General features: G+C 36.5%; 1 protein-coding gene across 3 annotated transcripts in view; it reads right to left on the bottom strand.

Annotated features, from left to right (window-relative positions):
* PTPRM (protein tyrosine phosphatase receptor type M) overlaps positions 1–22,773 on the bottom strand; it is a 342,158-nt gene that overhangs the window by 274,288 nt on the left and 45,097 nt on the right. For all 3 annotated transcript variants that reach the window (XM_057382477.1, XM_057382478.1, XM_057382481.1), the window contains exons 3-5: positions 20,671–20,749; positions 17,591–17,706; positions 2,215–2,389 (exon numbers count right to left, since the gene is read on the bottom strand). In XM_057382477.1, the coding sequence (XP_057238460.1) occupies positions 2,215–2,389; positions 17,591–17,706; positions 20,671–20,749 (370 nt within the window). The remainder of the gene's footprint in view (positions 1–2,214; positions 2,390–17,590; positions 17,707–20,670; positions 20,750–22,773) is intronic.

Below are 22,773 nucleotides of genomic sequence, written 5' to 3'. Positions count from 1 at the left end.
TTTTTTCTCATTAACAAGACAATTTTCATATTTACAATTACTTAGTAAGAGAACTGACAGCTCTTTAATTGCGCTTTCCCCCGCTTCCATACTTTTGAAACCTTGCTGTAACATTCTCACTCAGGTAAAAAAAAGAAGACAAAAAAAGAAGAGAATAAGAACACCTGGCAGTTTCTTACATGTCTTTCATTTTCAAGAGTTTATTCCTATTCCTTTGTGATTCCAGGTTTGATTTGCAGCACCTGAAAYTGGCAGCCCTTCTGCTCATTTCAGGAGTGCTGGTGCCTGGTCTCCAGTGACTCACAACATCATGCCACAGCAGCACTACAAAGCTTAAAGATCTTTACACACATAATTGGAATCTACTTAGAGTAAGTTTCTATTTAGTGAAACTATGCCTAGAGTGAAGTAGAATTGAATGTTGTACAGAGTTGTAACCCACTCTACTGTGCAAATATTTCTACTTAAGAGCAAATATGTTTTCAAAAAAACCCTATTCCAGGCATGCAGGATGTACTTTTTGCAACCTGAGTTACAGGTTCAGTAACAAGAATGAAACAGAGCCTGAAAAATGTGAAGAACTGATTCTCTTTAATTTACAAATGGTCCGTTTGACTCCCCTGTCATTCTAGCTCTTTAATTCCAAGGAAAGTCCTYGTAAGTCAGTTTAGTTACACCAGTGTTAATAAGAATTAAATTGTTTGTAACGAAGACAGGGGTGCAATTACACCACTGTTTTTACACATACTAYTATTAAGCCATCACCAATTCCCAAGTATACTAAACATGCAGTGCAAGCATATGTACGTTCTTCGTGATGTACGGATGGAAATGGATTAAAAAAATATACAGCTGCACTGGAATCAAACCACTATCTTTGAAGTCTGCTAACTGACATTGCAGAAAAGCTACTAAAAATTAGGAAATACAATTTCTTAATTATCTGCCATCAATAAGAGGRGATATTTACTAATTAGCCCCTAATGCTGCTGTTTCAGTCACTTAATGTTTTTCAGCACAATGTTTGAAATGGGTCTTTTTAGGTCAGAAGGAATGACCTGCAGGTGGTCTCATAAAAGCTCCAACACAGGCAATGGGGATTACCATAATTACTTTGCCATTCTACAAGTAGTTAATGGGATTACACCCTAAGGCTATCCACTTCCTCACAGTGCCCAGTGCAAATTTTCTGAAAGAATCTGTGGAAGCACAAATGCTTTAATGACATGCTTCATAATTTCATCTATTGCACCTCAAAAGGAGCACTAATAAATTAAAACACCCTGAATCAAAGAGACTAAGAAAAAATGAACTTCTCTGGCTTTCTGCACCTCTTGTCTCTGATGCAGTAACTCCTCTGTCTGCCTCCTTSAGGCAGTGYTCATTCCTCTCTATTTTCACTGGTRTTAGGTCTGAAATRTACTTCATCATTCCACTACATACCTATTCTTGGTCACCTCCTTTATTTTCATGCTGGACTGAAACAACCTTATTTTTTCCACCATGACTTGTAATTATATTCTCATCTCACCCACTCTGTTTCTTTTTTCATCTGACCATTCAAATAGCTCATCCAAGTTTTCATGCTACAATTTGTTTTGTGTTATCTTCATACACTGGTTACTTGCAACATCCTTCTCTTGTCCTGTTTCTCTCCATTTTCTCTACAACACGTTCACTACAACTATATTCTTGCTTTTGGAAAACGGTTTATTCTTCATAATGGCTTTCTCCCATCTTATTCTGCTGGTGACGGATTACTCCCCATTCTATTTACATRTAAGTGTTTCCCAAAGTTTTTAAAACACCCCTCCATATACTGCAATATGTGTATTTTATGTGTTTTTAATGTAAATCTTGTGTATTTTGCAGTAAGTGTATTTTTATTATACAATCTCCACAAAGAAGGCAAATAGCCATTATTAAGTTCAGACTTTAAATAAAGCCTTGTAAAGACATACAGGTCTAAACAGTGCGTTTTGGGGAAATATTTAAAATAGCAATCAACAAGTACTTAGTTATTTAGCCCTGGTATCTTCTGTCACTCCTGTGATACAGCTGGATAGACACTTTAAATTTATGGAAGTAAATCTATTAACTGAACCTCTTATCAAGTTTACCAGGCTATGGTGGTGACATTCTCACAGCATTAGCTACTGCAAGCCCTGATTCCATAGACTGAGCATGCAAATACTGATTTGTATCATGAAGTACCTTTGACTATCAGTTCTGCATAGTTGGATACACCAACTCCTCCTTCCGTCCGGATCATGCAGCGATAGTTGCCAGCGTCTCGCTTCGTGGCATTTACCACATTGAAAAGAGCTACAAATCGTCGGGCGTTGAACACTTTTATGTCCTTCAAAGGTGCATCCCTTACATAAATACCCTAAGCAAAGAAACAGAAATAAAGAATATTATTACTCATATTAAAAAAAGAAACAAAAAAACAAACTAACAACCAGTTTTACTTCTCTCAAGTTTCCCAGGAGAAGTGGAAAGATAAAAGCCGAAGTCTGTATGTTACTTTTACACATATGAGAGTGAGACCTTACTGCCTTTCTACATAAGTTAAACCATTCATCATGAGTGGGCAACCATTAATCTGTAACAGCTGCTCAACTCTTTATAGATTAACTAATAGAAAGATTTAAGAGCAGTGTTAACATTTACTTGCCTTGCTTGTTTTACACAAATATTTAAATGTATTCCTTTTAAAAAATAACATGTAACCCAACATTGTCTGTGCTTTCTCTTCCCTCTCTGCACCTGCTACTTTGCATATGCATTTTGCACACATGCAGTTGCATAGGGACATCAGTGGATGTTTCTCAGAGCAGCATCCTTGTGGTAACACAAGGGGTTATCAGTGACTCAAGTAGCAGAGACCAGGCACAGATTTACCAGGCAAATGACCTGAAGCTGTCTCCACCTCTCACTTCCTCAGTATAAGACTGGAAATGGGGCAGTTTGTACTTCAGCACAGTGTCTTGCTGTCAATTCAACATATTACATGTATGGAACAAGAAAAAGGGCCCTGTAACAGCTGAGGCACACAAGGAGTGAAAAAGGGAGAAGACAGAAGAGGGAAAAGACCACAACTTGCCATGTCCTTTGACAAAGGTAACAGCAGAGAGACTTAGCTCTCAGACCCTCATCAGAACTCATGTTCCACCTGACCATGAAATAGGATACGTGCACTATGAACACCCAAAAACTCACAGAAAATGTACAATGATCCAGTTATGAAAGCTGGATGGAAATAAAAAATCAAACCAACCACCAAAATCTACTGTCCACATTAACTCAAMCAAGCAAGCAAGAAAGATGTACTTTCCATACAGTAATATGTATTTCAGCAAACTGAAGACTGCAGCCACTGTCAAAACCTGAAGAGATATTGGAAAACCACAATTAGCACCTGACAAAAACGACCCTCTCCAGGAAGGCACATGCACAGTCTGATGCTATGTAGTGATACCAGGGATATTTAGTGGGTTTTACTGASTTGAGGACCTTCAAGCAGGTAAAGAGTTCTGCACCATTAAGCTTCTATAAACCAACAACATAGCTGGTGATACCTGTTTTTCTGCCCTAGAGTCTGTAGTTTGTCCAGCAGAATTTATCACATAAGGAAAATACTGATCTCATTTTATTAGGATCTATTTGCCACTAAATTGGAAGTATCCTTGAAGTACCAGTTAACACAAAGGAGTTTTAAACAACAGTCACACAAAATTAAACTCATCCATAAATCACAAAGCCARGTCAATCATGCTGTTAATACCAAAGAAGCAACACAATTAACAATAAATACTGATTCTCATGCACAGTAAGGTAATTTCCTCTTCAGAARAAAACATAGGTGATGTAAAGCTTATGTAAAAAAGTGTTTGTAAGATGTCCAAAGTAGAAAGTGCTATCATGCCTTAACAATTACTCAGCTGTAAATTATTACTTGAGAATTACTTCATATAACTAACAGCTCCTTAAGATTCCTCAAAGTTTGAGCAGCCAGCTCAAAATAAACCAGCTGCCAGATAAACCAGCTTCTGTGACATGACGTGGCACGGCAATTACCAAAACCTAAACTTGGAATGAAACATTTCAAACTACTATTTCAAAACTACTATTTCAAAACTACGATTTTTTACTGGTTTTGCCTCTGTAATATCCTTCTGGCAAGAATGGCTGCAGATGGTAGGAAGTAAGCAGCAGGTTAATTAGGATATTGGAGAACGAATATTTCTTAAAAGCAGCATTATTTCTTACCTAAGACAATAACTTATTAATCCTAATTATCAGAACTGCTGATCAATCACAAACCATAAGCCAGTTTTAAAGGATGTTACTGCAGCTTTCAGACTGTTGAAGGATCCTGTACATACCCAAATCTTGTGGCTACCTTGCAGCCACCCACATTACTTTTCCCATTTTTCTCATTGCAACATCAGGAATCCTTAYGCAGCCTATTTTATACTGCCAAGAAATACGGTAAGTTATTCTCTAGGGAAAAAAATACTGCCACATACAGATTAATTCTAGTACCTAAACTAGCTCAGCTCATTTAGAGTGTGAACACTGCATTCCACCCTGCACAGTGCACCCACCTTTTCACGTGGGGCACCTGCATCCCAAATTTACCAGGACTCTTATGAGTTACAACACAACTGACGAACTGTGTAAATATYGTAAAAACAATTTCTTGCTGACTCCACCCAACAAAAGCTACAGGATGCTATTAAAGGGAGAARGAGGTGAAGGGAAAGGACTAGGCAAAGTCATGAGACTGTAAATTCTGCCTTAATCTGCAGTTCTTGAAGAGGGGGGTCTCATGGACAGATGTGATGTATACACAGTCCTCGCTGGCCCCACACAGAGAACTGTCCTCTCAGACTTCCCTCCAGGTGGCCTCTTAGAAATCCTGAACTTCACAGTCTGGGTGTTCATACAAACTGCCAGCAGTCCTTGAAGGGAACTGCTCCCATACCCAGTCCCACAGGCCATATTTCCCATCTTTTTAATGCATATTTAGAAGGGAAATTGGAACTAATCAATGCACTGTAGCAGTTACAATAAATTACTATTTCACTTGGGTCCCATAATCTTTTTCACCTTCTGCTGATTCTCAAATACACTAATCTTGCCTGATTTTGAATGTTTTAACTGCAGTTCTACAACAGGAAATCTTAGTTTGATCAAATAATTGACTTACATGGCTTTGTGACACGTAATATCCATTCACATACCAAAAATTTTAATTGAAAAAAGAAGCCAAAGCACATTTCAGAGGCACACATCATTTTGCTCAAACGAAAAAGCCAGAGGAGCCATTAATGTAACTSAACTTGGCCCAACAGAGGATTTGAGCATTTTCGTCCTCTACCARAATCCAGGTGAGAAGAGGTTATTAATGGTGCCTTCAAAATTTTCAAAAGAGCTCTGGAAGAAAAAGCTGTTATCATTATTACTATAACAAAGCCATAAAATATGCATGAGATTATTATCAATAAAGATTATCCTGACTGACTTCTCTTGAACATTACAAACTCATGGAGGCAAAGTGTAGAGTGTCTAATTATATGTTAGAACTCAAGCAGTCCCACAGAAATCACTAGCATGACATTTTATACTAGAACTCAAAGAAGAAAAACGCCCCATTTTTTTCCTTTAGTCTCTTTGGGGAAAAATATTTTCAAGGAAAATATAGTGTCTGGAACAGACAAGGACTAAGAAACATAATTGCTTTACATTCCACAAGAAAAAATACAGCCCAAGAGAGCAAGTATTCCCTCTCTTTTGGGATGACAGCAAATGAGTAGGAGAGCTGCCTAATTGATTTAAGCCCAAGCATAAAGGAACAGTAATGAAGGTAATGAATTCAAGTATAAGAAAAGTTCAATCTACAAGGATTGCAGAAGAAAGTAAAAAAGCTGCACAGAAAAAACTAAAAACAAAAAAATAATCTCACACCTACAGCTTCTCCTAAACTCTTATTTCAGCAAYAGACAAATGACAAAAGACTATTTTTAGTCTGAAAAAATGTTAGGTACAATTTGATAGATGAATACAGAATTGTTTCTGTTTTAACTGTAACTCCAGTTCTGCCCCCTTTATTTGTGATTCACGTTTTGTTCTCCCTGCCTTATTGAAGCGACTTCAGTAACCTACCCAGGTACAGCAGTGATTACTTTTATGACTTAGTTAACTATTTGAAATTTGGAGGAGAATATAATAATTTTTTTCTAGTATTTAACACTTCAGCTCACTGTATGATAAATTACAAGCTCTCAATGCTGACTGTCAATAGCTATTTCATATAGAATGGCTAAAAATAACATATCAAATGAACATTTGTTTGTTAAACACATTAGCACATCCTGCTAATTTCTTTATGAAGTATTATTTTAGCAGGATTYAGTAAAATAAGTTTTTATCACTCACAAATGCAAAAATCTGAAGTCTCAYAAGTAAGAGATGCTTATGATATATTGTTTTATTAGCTACAGTCAYTAAAACTTCAATCTTGGATTTTTTTGAGATTCTGACATTTACCAGTAGGTCTTGCAAACTCTCATTTTTTACATGAAAACCCGAGTCTTCCCAAATACATCACATTTTATTGAAAAATAAACAAAAAAAATACAAGTCTGTAATTTACTAATCATGTTTCAGAAAGGAGGATAAAATTAATGATTTACAATACAACTCTATGGTACTGGTATTAATGCCTATTAGAACAGGTTGTTGGTGCTAATCTGTAGCTTTCGGTTTCTGGGTAGAGCTTATTTTTTTGAGTTAAATACGATTCAAAAATAAATATGGTTCCTCTAACTTTCTTTACTTTAGCCGTGATTTGCCACACAAAAGTCTGAGGCTTTGCTACTGATTAAGGCTGTTAGCTTTTCCTGCCTCTGGGACTTGGAGAACTGTGTGAACAGGACACTTCATTCTTTGGAAAGAGGAAGCTGCCTTAATCATTTAATGTCAGACCTGCTTGGACTACAAAGGCCATGTCCCCAGGGCAGAGCTATCTAACCTCCTCAGAACACAAGAACTATGGCCACAGAATAAATACTGAAATCCAAAAATGAAAGCAACAGATTCCATTGGCTGCTGAGGAACCTGTGCATTTTCAAATGCTCAGAGAAAGCTTTTAAAAATACCAAATATGCACACATAAAAATRCTACTTAAGCCAACTAATGAAAATATGTAACCAGTAAGTCACTAGCAAGAATAAATTTTCTATTAAACAACAAGTTATTTAATATAGAGAGATATAAAAAAATAAGCCTAATTTAACTTCAGCATACACACAACTTGAAAAAGCCRTATTCCTACTACCAGCATACTAAATGCATACACAGACAGCTTAAAGCACTTTAAAATGCACATTATTTTTCCATTTTAGGCAAGTTAGAATGAAAAGAAATACATTGATAGTTATTTAAATTACACTTACTGGCTCTTTTATGCAATGAACTAACTCAAAGTTTTTAACATGAACAGCAATTTAATAGCAACAATCTATATATTAAACCTTTCAGAAATACTTTTAACAAAAATGCAGCAGCAATGCAAAGGCACTGAACTTCTGGGATATTACATCCAGCACCACCACTGCAAWAATCACTCTCAAGGCATGTATCAACAATTTTGTGAGAAGAGAGTTAAAAGGAAACATCAGTCACCCTTTGTCCACACAGCTAGATTAGGCAGCTTTTCACACATTTAATAAAAGAAAGGGTTTGCATGATCCCACTTTCAAATACGCACATTTATAAAACTGTGATTAGAGTTATACTAGTCGGATCTCAAATAACACCAGCAAGGCCAGAAGCAATTTTTGTTTAAAATACATATAAAATCTGAATCAAATAGTAATTAATACCTCAGGAAAACTGCTTTGCAGCGTTCACCTGATTCCAGTAACTAATATGGTTTTCTCTACGTCTGAATTTCTAGAATTGCATTCATAACCAAGACAACCATTTGTCAGTCTAGATTAGAGCCATCACATATCCTGTGATTATCCTGYATTTATTCCACCTGTGTAAGTTAATAGGTATATTTCATTCAAGAAATAAGGTCATGCTGGAAAAAGATTACTATTGTCCTATTTAGAATTATTCTGGTATGAGACAGAACTGCACTCTGCAAGTGTAACTAWTGGGCATTCAAGCAAACTATTATTATTCTACCTTTCAAGAAAGGTTTATCCTTTCAGTATTTTAATGTTTGATAACTGAGCTTTTTCTTCAAATCACTCCAGAAATCCCTGTTTATTATGACTAAACCTAAATACTGGCTGGAGCTGTCAGGTAATACTGTAAAATGTTATTAAAGTTACACATCGAGTAGTCACATTATCCAATATTAAGCACTGACATCTATTTGAAGACACAGTTACACACACAGAATTTAGTAAACAAAGACAATGCATCTTCTGGAGTCATTAAACTCRGTGTAATTTAAGCAAAGCAGTTACTCTGTACTCATATACTGAAATTGTTTTGTATCATTCTGACAGGGGAAAATCTGTAATCATTACATAAAGATTTTAAAAGGAAAAAAAACATCAAACCAAAAAGCAAATCCCTATTCAATCTATTTTTTATTTTTACATTAAATTCCAAAGCAGCCAAGAAGAGTTAATATCCTCTAACAATTTGTCAGTGCTCACAAAATATGTACAATTCCAAATCTTCTTTCCATTCATTTTTAATAGCACACAACAGAATACAAAATGAGTTTTAGGAAACTACAGCATCAGAAACATCTGGAGAAAACAAAGTACTAGGAAATATCTCTCTAACAGGGAATTTGAGTTTAGTACTTTGGATAGAAATTATGGCAATGATCCATGTATCTATTAAGCATTTTGTTGAACTTGCAGCCCTACTTAAAAATTCACTTTCTCTAAAACCATACTTTGATTCTTTGAAGTATGCAACACGTCGTACTTCTCACCATCTTTCTATTTGTATTGAAAATTCCAAKAGCTAGGATGAACACCTTGCTAAAAACTGAAGAGAACATACAGGGGATTTTAAATACTTTGTGGGTTGGCATTCTGCAGATGCTTATGGTGGGGCTAGGAAGGAGCAATGATGAGGAGAAAATGAGAAAMCAGAGTTCATTAGCTTAATTTTCATTGGTACACACCATACAAAGCATAGTAAAGCAGGTATTTGTCTGACTGTTTTATGCAACTACTTAACAGGAGATTTAAAACCAGTGTACTCAGGTCCCACACTCCTTTCACTGCAAAAGTGTTAATCTTGAGAAGAAAGGCTGTATGGGAAGAAGAAATTCCAAGTTGCAAATTSTGGGGACAGCCTGAAGTCTATTCCYAARYTTAAAATGACCAGAATAACAGGTRAAGCCAAAGCAATACTGAGTCCTACAAAGCAGGTAAGGAAGAAGTGGCCAAGAAAGAAATACACATAGATTTGATGATGAGAAACCACGGCTCAGATTAAGGGCTCAGCTATTGCCTCCTGAAAAGATTCTTCCAAATGGGGAGAATAAATGGTGAGAAGAGAGCCAGAAGAGAAAGCTGTAATAAACCCCTCAACAATGAATAATAAGTGAATAATTTGTGAATAAAGACAGCCACAGCAGTAACAATCAGCAGTAAGGAAGGCACAAGCTGGTTCATGTAACTGGGAAGCTGATGTAGAGGGGTTTGGCTGGAGGTTTTTCAGTCTTAATTACTGAGCCAGTCACAGTAATTAAGTCACAGTTTAACACCTCCCACCTCCAACACTCACCTTCCCCAGTGGTCTCTTTCCTTCCCATCACCTTCACATTGGATTTAATTTGAACTTTACTTTGGTTCTCCTTACCTCAAAACAGCTTCAACAGCTCTTACTCTTTAAAAAAAGCCTCTCCGCACTCCAATTTGAACAAGATACCTTCCAGCAGTTTGTACATTTTATACATTTTACCTACAGTATTCATGGTAAAGGTCATTGTTTCTTCCTCCCAAAGGTCCAAAGCAGCACAGAAAGCTTACTGAATTTCATCAGTTCCCTAATTCTTATATGTCCTTAAGTGATTCTACTGCTGCTGAACACTGCTTCATATCAAGGCAGTCTTCAGGGTCCAGAAACAGGCCAACACCCTGCACTCTTGAGAGGAAAGCTGAATTTAACCAGTCCCCTGTGGCACAGGTCAACTGTTTCACTATCTTAGATCTGCTAATCACCATCTCATTACTTAACACTCCCGAATAACTGGAAGACTAACACATCACACTGAGTTTCTTGAAAAGTGAACACTTCTTCAGTTGTTCCATTTTAAAAAATAAGACAAGAACTTCAAAAATGTTTGACTGCTAAAAGTAATCTTAGAACAACTTTTCTTATGGGTCACTTMATCAAATGAGAATATATATGGGGATGCAGGAAGGGTTTATGTGTATCCCCCGTGACTTATGTCCATAACTGTCTGCAGATAAGCAAATTTTCTGCAAATCAATCTATGTAGTCAATTCATTAATACTTGGTAGCTTCTGAATACCTAAGATACAGATCTGAAACAGGGAGAAAAAGAAGAAACAAGAACTACTACCTGTTACCAGAAGTATTTTGTCCAGAGTTCAAGTTTTATATCATCCTTGTAATACAAAAAAAGTAACAGTTCTTTTGTATGGTACTTCTGACACTCTTTAGCRGATATAACAAGCAACTTCAGCAAATGGGGATGATCAAAATCCACTAATTGTTCAGGTTACCTGGAAACAAAACTTTGCCAAGCTTTCCCCACGTCTCTTAAGGTTTTGCACTGTTGTCCATAATGACGGTCCCAATGGATTTAACAGAGTTTAAAAGCAAACCTCTTTGCAAAACCTCTAAAAGCAAAACTTCTCCAGCTCATGAGTGTTTCAGATTTACTTTTTCTATCAAATCTCTTTCGGATAAAGGAGATTACCAAAAAGACAGCAGATGAGGAGCAATATTTGAGTGATAAAACTGCTTTTCCAAGACAAAAGCTTTAATGTTTCTATTACAAGTTTTCAGACCCTCCATTGCCTCCATAAGCAGGAACAGTTGGGTATACTAGTTAGATAGCAAATGCATATGTCAGTGTCACAAAAATTCTCGGCAGAGCAGACTCCTCCTCTGCTAGAAGGGAGATAAAGGAAGGCATTTGGAGGACACCATCCATTATCACTCCTTGCAATCTGATGGATGACCAGCACTACTACAAAGATAAGCACATCTTCTCTCTATCTACACTACTTTCTTCCTACTACATCAAGGGTTGCTTAGGGTTTTGCATATTTTAATAAAATAATCAAATTTGCTTATATCCACTAAAGTTTCTTTTTTAACATCACTACCAACATGGTCTGTAGTGCTTATTGACCTGAACAGTTTCTGATTTRAGGGGTTTGAGTAATGTTGTAACATCAAACTTTGCAGCTGCTTCAGTCAGGAATTTTCACCAGAATTCAACTATTCTGGAAAACATTTACTTCCACATCATTTAGGAATGATGGGGCTGGTACATGAGGATAGAGGTGACCTTTATTCTTCCATCTACCCCTATATGAATTACTTTAGTACTAGTAACAAAATTCACTGACATTTCTACATGGTTACTAACATTTGGCTTTTTTTGTGCCTGGCATTGCAGTCTGGATGGATTGGRAGATGTAGCCTGCAGAGAAGCTTTGCTGGCCAGGCTTCTTCAGTGTTTCTCTGCAAGAGAGCATAAGGCTTATTTTTGGCTCTGCTATTACAGTGGCACCATCTCATATAAGTCATACAAGTCTAGAGATTCAGAGTAGCTACTTCACCATCAGGCATTTGAGTTTTTCAGATGTGCTTTTCACCGCTCATAGTATTAAAGTGAGTGGAATACACAACGCCTGCTGTASCACTGAAGTGTCGCTGAAAAGACATTCACCAGAATTAAAAAAAAAAAAAAGTTTAACTTTCATCTATGCAGTATAGTGTCCCTTCCTACAGGACATTAGTTATTTTTCTAACAGCAAAATCATCTCAGGTTATCCACAAAAAATCACAGATGCACGTGCTTCAGGAAGCACAAAATCTTGGGAAAATCTTTAGTAGATTGATGTCATTAAAGCTCTTCTCAAGGCAATGGACTCAAGACAATTTGCAGTGCTCAAGGTGGTTTGACCAGTCTTGGAAGACCAAGCTCTTTATGAGCAAGAGGAAAAATGATCTTGTGCACGCCTGTAGAACACAAATGCACCTAGTCATCAAATATCAAATACTTGAATGKTCAAAAGAACATCTGTAGGCCTATCTCTCTGTACAGTTTACATTGGTGGTCCCATCTGTTTGTGTTACCAAGTTGTTATGTATGTGTATGGTTTAATTTTAACAGTTGAAGTACTGCCTCATTATCTGMGTACTCAAAAATGGCTGAAACATTATTTCCCTCAAGTGCTTCAAAACTCAGCAATGAAAATGGTAATTACATGACAGTCTCAGAGAGWTTACAGCACAACAAAAAATTCTTATGAAAGTCCAGGACTTTGTTCACCTTCTGGGATACYGTAKGTGATTTGCATAAACAMGCACATGCACACATGCACACACAAACTGTTCTGTATATCCTATAAATCTATTTTATTTTCATCATCTGCCAAGAGTCATCTCACTGGTTCTACATTCTTACAAGGATGTTTTTGATATCTCTCATTTGGGTATGTGTGTATTCCTGAGGAAAACAATTTGCTTTCCAGAACTCCCTCTGACACAGGACTGTATCTCTTCCTTTGAAAAAATAATAAATAATGCATTCAGGTAGTTTTGTACATAGATGAATAAAATCGTTCATAGTCTTCACACCTTCAGCAAAAGCTTACTGAAGATACTAAAAAAATACACTGAATAAGGTGAAAGACAGCTTTCAGGAAAGACAAGAAGAAAAGCCAAATCCAGGAAATAATTTACATAAGGCAGAGGAGAGACGGGCCATTAAAGTGATACTGTTCTTAGTTTCGTGGCTGCAAATGTAGTACACCTTCTGTAGTAGCATGCATAAACCAAGGTGATTTCAACCTCTCCCCTTCTAACAGAAAATATCCATTAGTCTCTTGCTATTGGTAAATCTGATGATGCTTACTACAGCTGTCAGATATACTCCTGAGATCCTATTGTTATCTGCTCCCCTTCAACAAATTTCTACTTGCAGTTCTCTATCTCTGCAATAAAAGTTATGTGTTTGCGAATTACATTTTAAAGCAACTATTTACATTTCAACCATGTTTTAGAATAAAACCAGGAAAAGTAAATTACTTCAGAGAAGTGATGACCTCTCCTTTTCATCAGCTATAGGTTTCCAGTGCTTGAGCACCTCTCTCAAGAAAGCCTACTCATACTGAGTCAAAGCACTTGTTTTAAAAATGCAACTGCAATATCAAAAGATTGYTTTTGATATTAAAATGGAATTTCATAATATCTGGGTACCACTTGACAGCAATTTCCTGGAAATCATTCTGTAGATCATTCTAAGAACAAGGAGCACACTGAGRCAACTGAACAAACCCATTGCAAATCAGGAGAAGTAGTAGATGATGGGAAGATGGACAGATGGAGGCAGGTCTGAGAAACTAAGGAAAACCAAACCAGTTCTTTGCAGACAATATGCTGCACCAAAAGCAGGTTACTTCCAAACAGGAATTCTACTCCCTCTCTCCTATAGTACAGATTGGTGTTTCCTGTGCCCATTTACTGAATGCTAACAGGCTTTTCAGAAGACATTTTCTCAGCTGCTTTCATTTGACCATTAACTGTTCTGTGTGCCACCTGTTCATTTCTTTCCAACTGTGGGAGCACAGGAAGGRGCATAGGAATGACATTTTTACTCAACCATTCAATAGGAGAGAGTCATCCCTCACAGGGAATAACCTATGTTGTACACTGATGTGAAAAGAAAATGTAGGCAGATTARACACATTATTAATTACAGACTTTCCTTATTTTTAAAGTATGTTTACATTTAGAACATAAGATAGTGAACTCATAAACGTACAATCTAACCAATGACTTCTTAACCAGACATTCACTACAAGGACAATAGCAAAACCAAACTTGTATGATACTGTGTTATAATCTTAAGTCCTTTCACTTGAATTTAACCTGAAATGGTATCACTGAAAAGACCCACAGTTTCTTCTTAGATTATCTGACAAGCTTGTCATCATAGCCCATGAACTAGGGAAGTATGGMTGCCTAGTGGAATGAGGAAAATGCTTTTCTGCACTATGCAGTAGGTAAACAGCTTTCTGTCTTCCCTTTCCCGAAAGAGTAAATACTGATCACAGCATCATGAAACAAATTTCATGCCTCAGTGGTCTAATTTGGGCAGCTAACATATGAATTGTGATTCCCTCAAGGCCCTTTCAATTGCAAAAAGTTCCATAATACTCCATAAATTAACAGACTTCATGTTCCATAGGGAGTAAGAGTGGGAAACACTTGAAAAGAGGGGGAAAAAAGTGCGAGAAATAAAGTATGATTTATGGATTTCACTTAGGATTGCTTCAAGGTCTGGGCATTATTAAACTAAGAACATCTACACTATTTCCAACAAGTACTCAGGAAAGACATGGAGACTAAAATAACCAACCAACTGAAAGCCATTCATTTGTTTTAAAGAACTTATATCCTTCGCAGTCTAACAGACTGTATAAAGTAAAATATTTGTTCACCAGATAAATGTGCACCTCTAAACTTGCAGTCTGCTGCATAGAGGTACTAAATAAAAGGGACAGAAGTACAGTAGTGAGATCCTGCCACTACTGGAAGCTGCAGAWATGTCACTGAATTCAGTGGGTTTGTGATTTCATCCTTGCAATTTACCTGTACTTCAGACTAACAATGTGAATCTGAAAAAAAATGACAGATACTGGAAATCATTTGGGAGCACATTACCTCACAGTATTCTGAAATTGTCAAACAGATTAGGCATCCTGAYATGACTTCAGATGACAGAAATGCTGAGAAGCTCCTGATAACATCACTCAACTATATTTATTTATTTATTTACTATGATTTGCCCTTAAGGTTTTATAGGTGTAATGAAACAAACCACAAAAAAGGATAGCAGAAAAAGTTTAGCTTTACTAGTGAAAGCTATCATAGAGATTGCATGATTTGCTTGCAAGTACCACTAAAACCTGAATCCCTCTTACCTGAGTGCTATTGTAAATGTTCCCAGAGAAAGGTGTTCATTTTATTCTGGCTCTGGTATATATAAGAATGTCTTTCATTAAGATGTTCTGTAGCTGAATATTGGATTTAGTGCTACTGAGAATGAAAGGATCTTTAATGTCCATTTAACCAGCCACATGATGCAGAAGACACCGTGTGTTCTGATGGTGGTACTGATAGCTGCACTGTACTYGCAGTCCTGCAGCGGTGTCATGAGATGTCACACACAGGCACATACTRAACTCCTCAGCGTCACACCATGAAAAGAAATAGTCAGGTGATGAACGGAGAACTGCAGGGGCTGGGGATCTGTTACCCAATAACGACCTAGTGTGCTAAAATACAGCTGATCCTGCAGGGAACTGTTATCTCATAGCCTCGATCTGCAGCATCCCACACATGGAGCTGTTTGATCAGTCTTACTGTGAGTTGCAGCAGACATCTGTGGAAACTGGCAAACAAGTACAAAAATATATCCAGGAGATCCTGTCAACTTCTAAAACATTCTTATGCAAAGGCACACCTGAAATTTGCACAACCTTAGGCTGATTACCAGAGGGACCTGCAGATTTAGCAGGCAGAATAAATAAACAGTGACCCTGCAGGAAGATAAAATTCCTCTAAAAGTCTGTCTGTTACTACTTTCTTAGTCTTCACATAGAAGAAAAAAAAAAATCTCATAATCATTTATAAACAAGGAATGAACTCAACTAAGCTCAGAAAGATATTTTGGAATTGCTATGCTGTTAATAAAATTATTTTGTATTACATAAAGTCTAGAAGGATATTTAATCTCTACTATGTAATAAAGCAATTACATTCTAGCCTGGTAAATAATTTATATGTGTCCTAAATTCTGTGAAAAAAAATTAAAACTGAAATGATGCTGTCCTGAAACATATGGAAAAACTGAATGAGGATGGAATGAGGATTTCTTTATACTGAATTCTTACTTCAGTGTTGCAACAGAAAAGTTCAAAGGTTCTAGAAAGGATAYAATTGATGAAATAGCAACCCATTACTTCCCCATACATGCTAAACCCTTTCATGACTAGAAAAATCATTCTTTAAAAAAATCTTGGTAGCTCAGGAAAGACAGGAGCCTTAATTCTACCAAATCAGCAGTGTAATACTGTCTTTCAGGGGCTGGAGCACTAGAAAAATATCAGCTTTTTATCAGCAAGAGGTTGGAAATACCCATGCCAACCCAAATAAAACCAAATGAGATTTTCAGTCCCTTCACTGTATTTGATCAGGCTCTTTCTGAACAGACATAATAGTTCATCATTCATATACAGATAAATATGAGAGCTTYACTTTTCAAGCGATTCTACTTATTTTTTTCTGTGTTACATTTCTTACAACTACTCAGCTGTTTAACCTGTCACACTTAAACAAATAATTTACAAAATGCAAATACAATGGAAAAGGATAACTATAGTAAAAGCTTGAAATTGTTTAAACAGCAAAAATAGAGAATTTAATTTCTAAGTCCTACCTGCTACCACTGCCAATTTCACCTGTCCCTCTTTCTCTGCTTACTGCAGCTTCATCTGACTGATCTCTTCAGATATTGTTTCATTTATTTTGACTGCCCTTACTTCTTTCTCAGAGACAATGCTTCAGTTCTGACATGTTGGTTTTCATGTACAGAAATCACTGGGAGCTGGAGGTTGGTGTATTCCTAAACCCAAATCCAAATACTGACTACTGTTTGCTGTGGGGAACAACTCTGTAACAATGGCAGCAAGACAGCAGGTAAACTTGCGCCCCCATTAAGAGATCAAGCAAAAAGGCATTTTTGATACCAGGCTACACATATGAATAAGGGAACATTGTCTTTACTGAAAGAAAATGAGTTGGAGATAGACTTTAAATCAAGATCTGACACCCACCTAGAAGCTACGTTACTGACTAAGTAAAAAATAATGGACTCAATGAATATAAGATTCCTTGGCTGTGTAATACAGAAGGTCAGACTGGACTGTCATACTGGTATTCACTAAACTTAAACTGTAAGAATGCAATTTCAGGTGAAAATACTAAACAGAGATAGAGGTAAGAGGTAAGCCAAGAAAATCATTATGCATAATATTGCAGTTAGCCAGTACAGACATTATAAGAAAGTCATGTGTTGTTCCTTGGGGATTTAACCTTTACTCATGATTGCCACATGTAAGGAAAACAGCATCTTTAATAAGGCATTCCACTGAAACAATGGAGAAAAATCTTCCAGAAGCATTTTCTACAACAGAATACCTACCATGCAGCAGTTTAAGGCACTATAAAATCTAATATTGATGGACAGCCTTATTATTTTTCACATTTTAAATTGCTTTTAGAATCTCTCCTYTCTCCAGACCTTAGTGCATTAGGAAAGAAAGAAATTACCTGTAGCCAGAGTCGGTCACCTGAGTCTGTTCCACCATTGGCAGTGCATTGAAAAGTAGCAAACTGTCCTGCATTAACTTCCACACTCTGAAGGCGCAAGAAATGGGGAGTTTTTGCTGTTGGAAAAAGATAAAAGTATTTAAGTTATGCAAGACAAAAGTACTGGCTATTAGAAAGAAACCAAGCAAATGAAATAGTTCTGCTTTAAAAGGCTCAAGTCACTGACTACACAATAGATTCTAGGCTGGTTTACTTCCRTGCCTGGGAAAGAGCAGAATAAAAGGGTCCTGTTTAATTGCTCCTGCTGTGTAAATTATCTCAGCTGAGCATCCTTCTTGTAATAACAATCTACTAATAAAGATCACATTGGAAACTAAYAATGTTTTGAAGAAAAACACATTAGATGCTTACACTACYAACTAGACAAACCAGTAAGATGTGATGTTATCAGGGGAATAAATTTTTCTTTTTAACCAAGTAGAGAGTCTATAGAAGAGATCCTTTTAGAAATGTAGCCCCAAACAGCTAAAATACTAACATAAYACTCCTCACCAACTACAGCTGTATTCTTTGAACACAACTCTTTCCAGAAACACTAGAAGAAACCACAACACATTCTCCATACCAGCGCTTATTTTTCATTTAGAAAGAGAAAAAAAAACCCAGGAAAAATTAAAGCAACATACCTGCAAGTAACCTAATGAATTAAATTGATACTCCAACAAAAACTATATCCACAGAAGGAGAACAGACAGTTTGTGTATTTTTACTCTACTCAAAAGAGTCAACCACAGAAAAACATAGATATTTGGTACAGAAACCTCTCCTTTAACGCACAGTATTCCCCAACCATTCAAATCCTACTGCAGCCAAGCAGTCTTCTTACATTGTTTATACTAACAGAKAAGCCAGGCTTCAAACACTGCTTCTCAACATGAAAATCTTAGTACTAGCAGTAGACTGATGAACTAAACATCTATTTTCTAGCAGAGCATKAAAACAATTAAAGTGTTGATGACTGTTTTCTTAAAAAGTCTTATTACTGGGAGAAATTGGATTTATAAGCAATTTGTAAATAGCTAGCTACCATATTTCAAGAAAAAGTTGCTAAATATCCAGTGCAAGAGAGCATAAGAAGAAGGAGATGGAATAAAATAGCTCCAATCAATACCTAAATATGGGATGAAATATTTGCAAAAGTAGCCTTACAGCAAATTTATTACACATACTGTCTTTTTTTTTTCCTTAAAATATTTCCTAATTAGGACACACAGACTTTAGGCCAAAGTTATCCACTTCTTTGCCTATGAAACTATTAGTGTCAGAATATCCAATAAAATTCTTCAGTATTTTCCCCATTTCTCAGCTGTCACATTTCTAAAAAAAAATCTGCTTTTACTCCACTGGTTTTTACTGTTTCCTTGGTCTTCTTAAACTCTAGAAAACTAGCTTTTCTGAATTASCAGATATGGCCTAAGTGGAGAAGAGGTTTTAAAAACGAACACATACACAGAAAAACCAACCCATCTACCCCAACCCATCCCCTTCTTTTCTACATGCCTACAATCTGCCTTCTGCTTGGTCTTTGTTTGTACTATCCAGGCAACTGACTGTCAAATATTTTTCCCATTTTAATTTTTGTTTAAAGAGTTAATAATTCCAGAACTGCTTTTTCCTGGGAATATACAGAAAGAATATCATTATGAGCTTTGCAAAGTTTTATACACAGATTAGTTTTACTTCAATTTTCACACTTTTTCAATTTTCTTTAGACAATATAACTGGTTTGATGTCTTAATTTCTAACATTTTAATTATTTCATCAAAGAACYTTTCATTAAAGCTTTTGCATTTCAACACAGTTATGTTAGGACTCTCCATGCTATGGGCTATAACTCATTCTCCACATTAAAAAGAGCTATTTGCAGGTTTTGAGAAGTGATTGGTACAAATGTACAGATCAAACTTCTCAAAATCTGTATAAAAAAATTAGTAAGCTGCTAAAATGCTGCTTCAGACTTATCCTACCTGAACCAAGGACATAAATTCAAAATGCACCTATACTTTCTAACAACATAAGAGCCTGCTGCGTTTATTAGAAATAAGTGATTCAGAAATAACAGCTGCTGATTCTGCATAATCGCCTCKGTGTTTAAAGAAATGTGTGTGTCTTCTTGCCACTAACAGTAAAACCATTTTTATGAGGTGCTTCAGTACTTTGTAACCGTTGGAGCACTTTTTATTTGAATTCACAGCTCTTACTTGAAAAGCCACAACAAATACATGCAAGCACAATATGGTATAAGAGGAACAATCACACAGAATTTGGTGTCTTCTTTCCCACTCAGTCATTTGGTCAGTAARATTACAATCTACTATTCCATGTATGACCTTAATTACCTTACTTAACAAACAGCATATATGTGAAATTTAAGTAGTCTATTCAATTATGTCTGGATCACTAAATTAAAGCTTTTGGTTTGTTTTGACAATTTAGGATAATTGCGTTTCTTCACCCCTTAATGATGAAACATCTAAAGAAGAAGGAAGTAAAGAAACATCTAAAACACAAGGAAGTAAAACAGTACAGAAATTGAGCCATAAATCTTGGGAAGGACCCTAAGTAACTTTGCTTAGCAAAGCCTCAGCCCTCAGCCAGCTGAGTTTTCTTCCTTCTAAGCCTTGAAAAAATAATTATCCATAGTCAGCTCTTGTGTTGTTCATGTGCTCTCACTAATGTCTCAGCTTGCGGCTGCACTCAATTTTTGATGCAGACGGACAGCTTAATAACAAATCTTAGAATCACAGAATTATGATGATTTGGTGATTTTGTTCTAAAGGAGTTGCCACATGGCCCAGTTTGGTTCCAGGGCTTGCGCTGTACACAAGGTGCACACATGAGAGACATCTTTAAAGCCAATAAGGTGCCATGTAAGCAACACTTTATATATACTCAGCCTATATTTTATAGCAGTAATACTGGTTTCTGACATTTTCCCCATCTTTGCTCCATGTTTATTGAAGCATAGTGGCACATTCMTTTCAGGGGGTCTGTCTTTACAATGCAAGGTAGGTACTTACTACATGGATGTCCTAAAACTTTCACTTCATCAATAGCCACATATCCAGAGTGACCGGAAGTAACCACTTCAAAAACAACCTAGGAAGCAGAAAGACAATTTCAGTAATCAGTTTTGTGACACAGGGAATTTAAAAAAAATCTGTTATGGAAAAATATCTCAACTCTTTTAATATGTTAAGAACATCTGGAAAACAAAATACAATGATAAAACCCTTAAAACTTGATTATCTTAAAATTAATCACAACCTAAATTACTTTTTTTTCATGCTTATATCATTTTTGGAGATTTACAAGCAGGATCAAATATAGCTCACAGGATCGGTATTTTACTTTCAATTCTTTGTCTAGCAGGGTGAACTGCTTTTGTTCTAAAAATTACAATTCTGCAGTCTACAGATTTGCAGGATATGAGACACAAACATACCTAATTTCAGGAATGTATTTTCCATGCTTTTAATCTTCCACCAAACACAGTGAATTAAGTAAAACAGATCCATTTGCCATGGTTTGTTTAATGGCTATAAATAGGTCACAAAATAAATGGACCATTCTTGTCATTTGAATTGACTACACTCTAAAATAAACCTCTCCAAAGTTTGGCAGCCTTAGCTTTGAACGTCCCAAGAACGTTTACTCAGAATAGAAGAAAATATGCCAGTAATGTTAGCAGGTACATTTCMAAATCAATGCTCAAAAAGTCCATAGAAGTTCATGCTAAAATCCAGGTTCTGATTTTTTTTTTTTTTTTAATACTGCACTTCTGCTCAGAAGGTTAACTCAAATTGCCTCTYGTAACTGGTCTTAGGAAGCACCTTGAAGAAGACAAAGCTTAGAAACCYTTTTTCACACATATTGTGTACCTGACCTTGTAACAGATGCACACACTACATACCATATCCTTTACTGCAGTTTTTTTCAGCAGAAATTGAATTACACAGAATGCAAACATGTTACAAAGACAACATACAGCTCTGTAGTATATAATAATTTCCTGAAGCTGAATAAACACTGTCAGGACACCGATTCTGATTTTAAAACAAATCTTGAGGTGAGAAAAAACTTCATAGCCTTCTGCCTCTGCCTTCTCCCTTTTTCTCATTGCTCTACCTGTGGACACCAATACTATTGTATTCTCCCAGATTTCATCTTCCTAACCTCTGTCCATTTCTCCCTCCCAGTCTCACTGGAGTGAAATTACTGTAAATATGCTTTTAACAGCACATGGCTGGTAAGGAAAAAAAAAACTTTTCATTCTAGTTCTGCCTCCTGTCTACACAAAAAWTCCAACCTATAGCACCAATGTAGCCCCTAGATGAATCATTCTTTCAAAAGAAAACACAAGATTGCAATGAGCAAACTCCAAATGCCAACAAATAAACKTTTCAGAAAGAAGTTCTACAAGAAAAGGATTGCTCTGTCACAGCCTCAGTCTGTGGCCTTCTAAATGCCAGATGGAACTCAACTGGCTATTAAAGCTGCTTCTATTGATGCACAGCAACAGGCTGAACAGGGTATGGATTTGGCTCCCAGCATTTAATAGACCATCCAAAGAAACACCATTCAAAATTTCAAAGGATCTCTTTTCTGCACAGAAAAAAATCAGATGGAAATGGTCTTAAGAATTATCTTGGGAAGGAGAAGTTTTTACAGAATAAGAAGACCAGAGACTCATAAAGGATGGCTTTCATTCAGAGACCTAAAATAACTTTTCCATTCATGATTATTACCCTCATCTTAACAGCCTTGAAATGGAAATCAAGRGAGAGGTGATGTGCACAAAGTAATCCTAAGTTTCGACAGCAACTCCTCTTTTCAGTCATTGAACCTCGAAAAAGAACAAGCATTTCTCTCTRTTAACAAACGTGACAAAGTTGCACRTTCTTCATTTGTGTTACAATGCCTGAAAAAAATAATTATGTCCTATAATAAATCGATGCCCTTGAAAGAAGGCAGAGACTTCTCCATTTACTGAAGAACTACAAGGCCATTCCAWGCAGAGAACATCTGAAAGACCACAGCGTATGAGAACCATGGCATAGCCCCAAGAACCTAAAGTGAAGGCAGAGATGTTACARCACAGTAGTGGACAACAGGGAGCAGAC

Source organism: Malurus melanocephalus, unplaced genomic scaffold, assembly GCF_030028575.1.
Source record: "Malurus melanocephalus ecotype Western Australia unplaced genomic scaffold, MMel_1.1 scaffold_568, whole genome shotgun sequence".
Classification (NCBI taxonomy): domain Eukaryota; kingdom Metazoa; phylum Chordata; class Aves; order Passeriformes; family Maluridae; genus Malurus; species Malurus melanocephalus.
The sequence above is the reverse complement of the archived record's forward strand: the minus strand, read 5'-3'. Positions and strand labels throughout refer to the sequence as shown.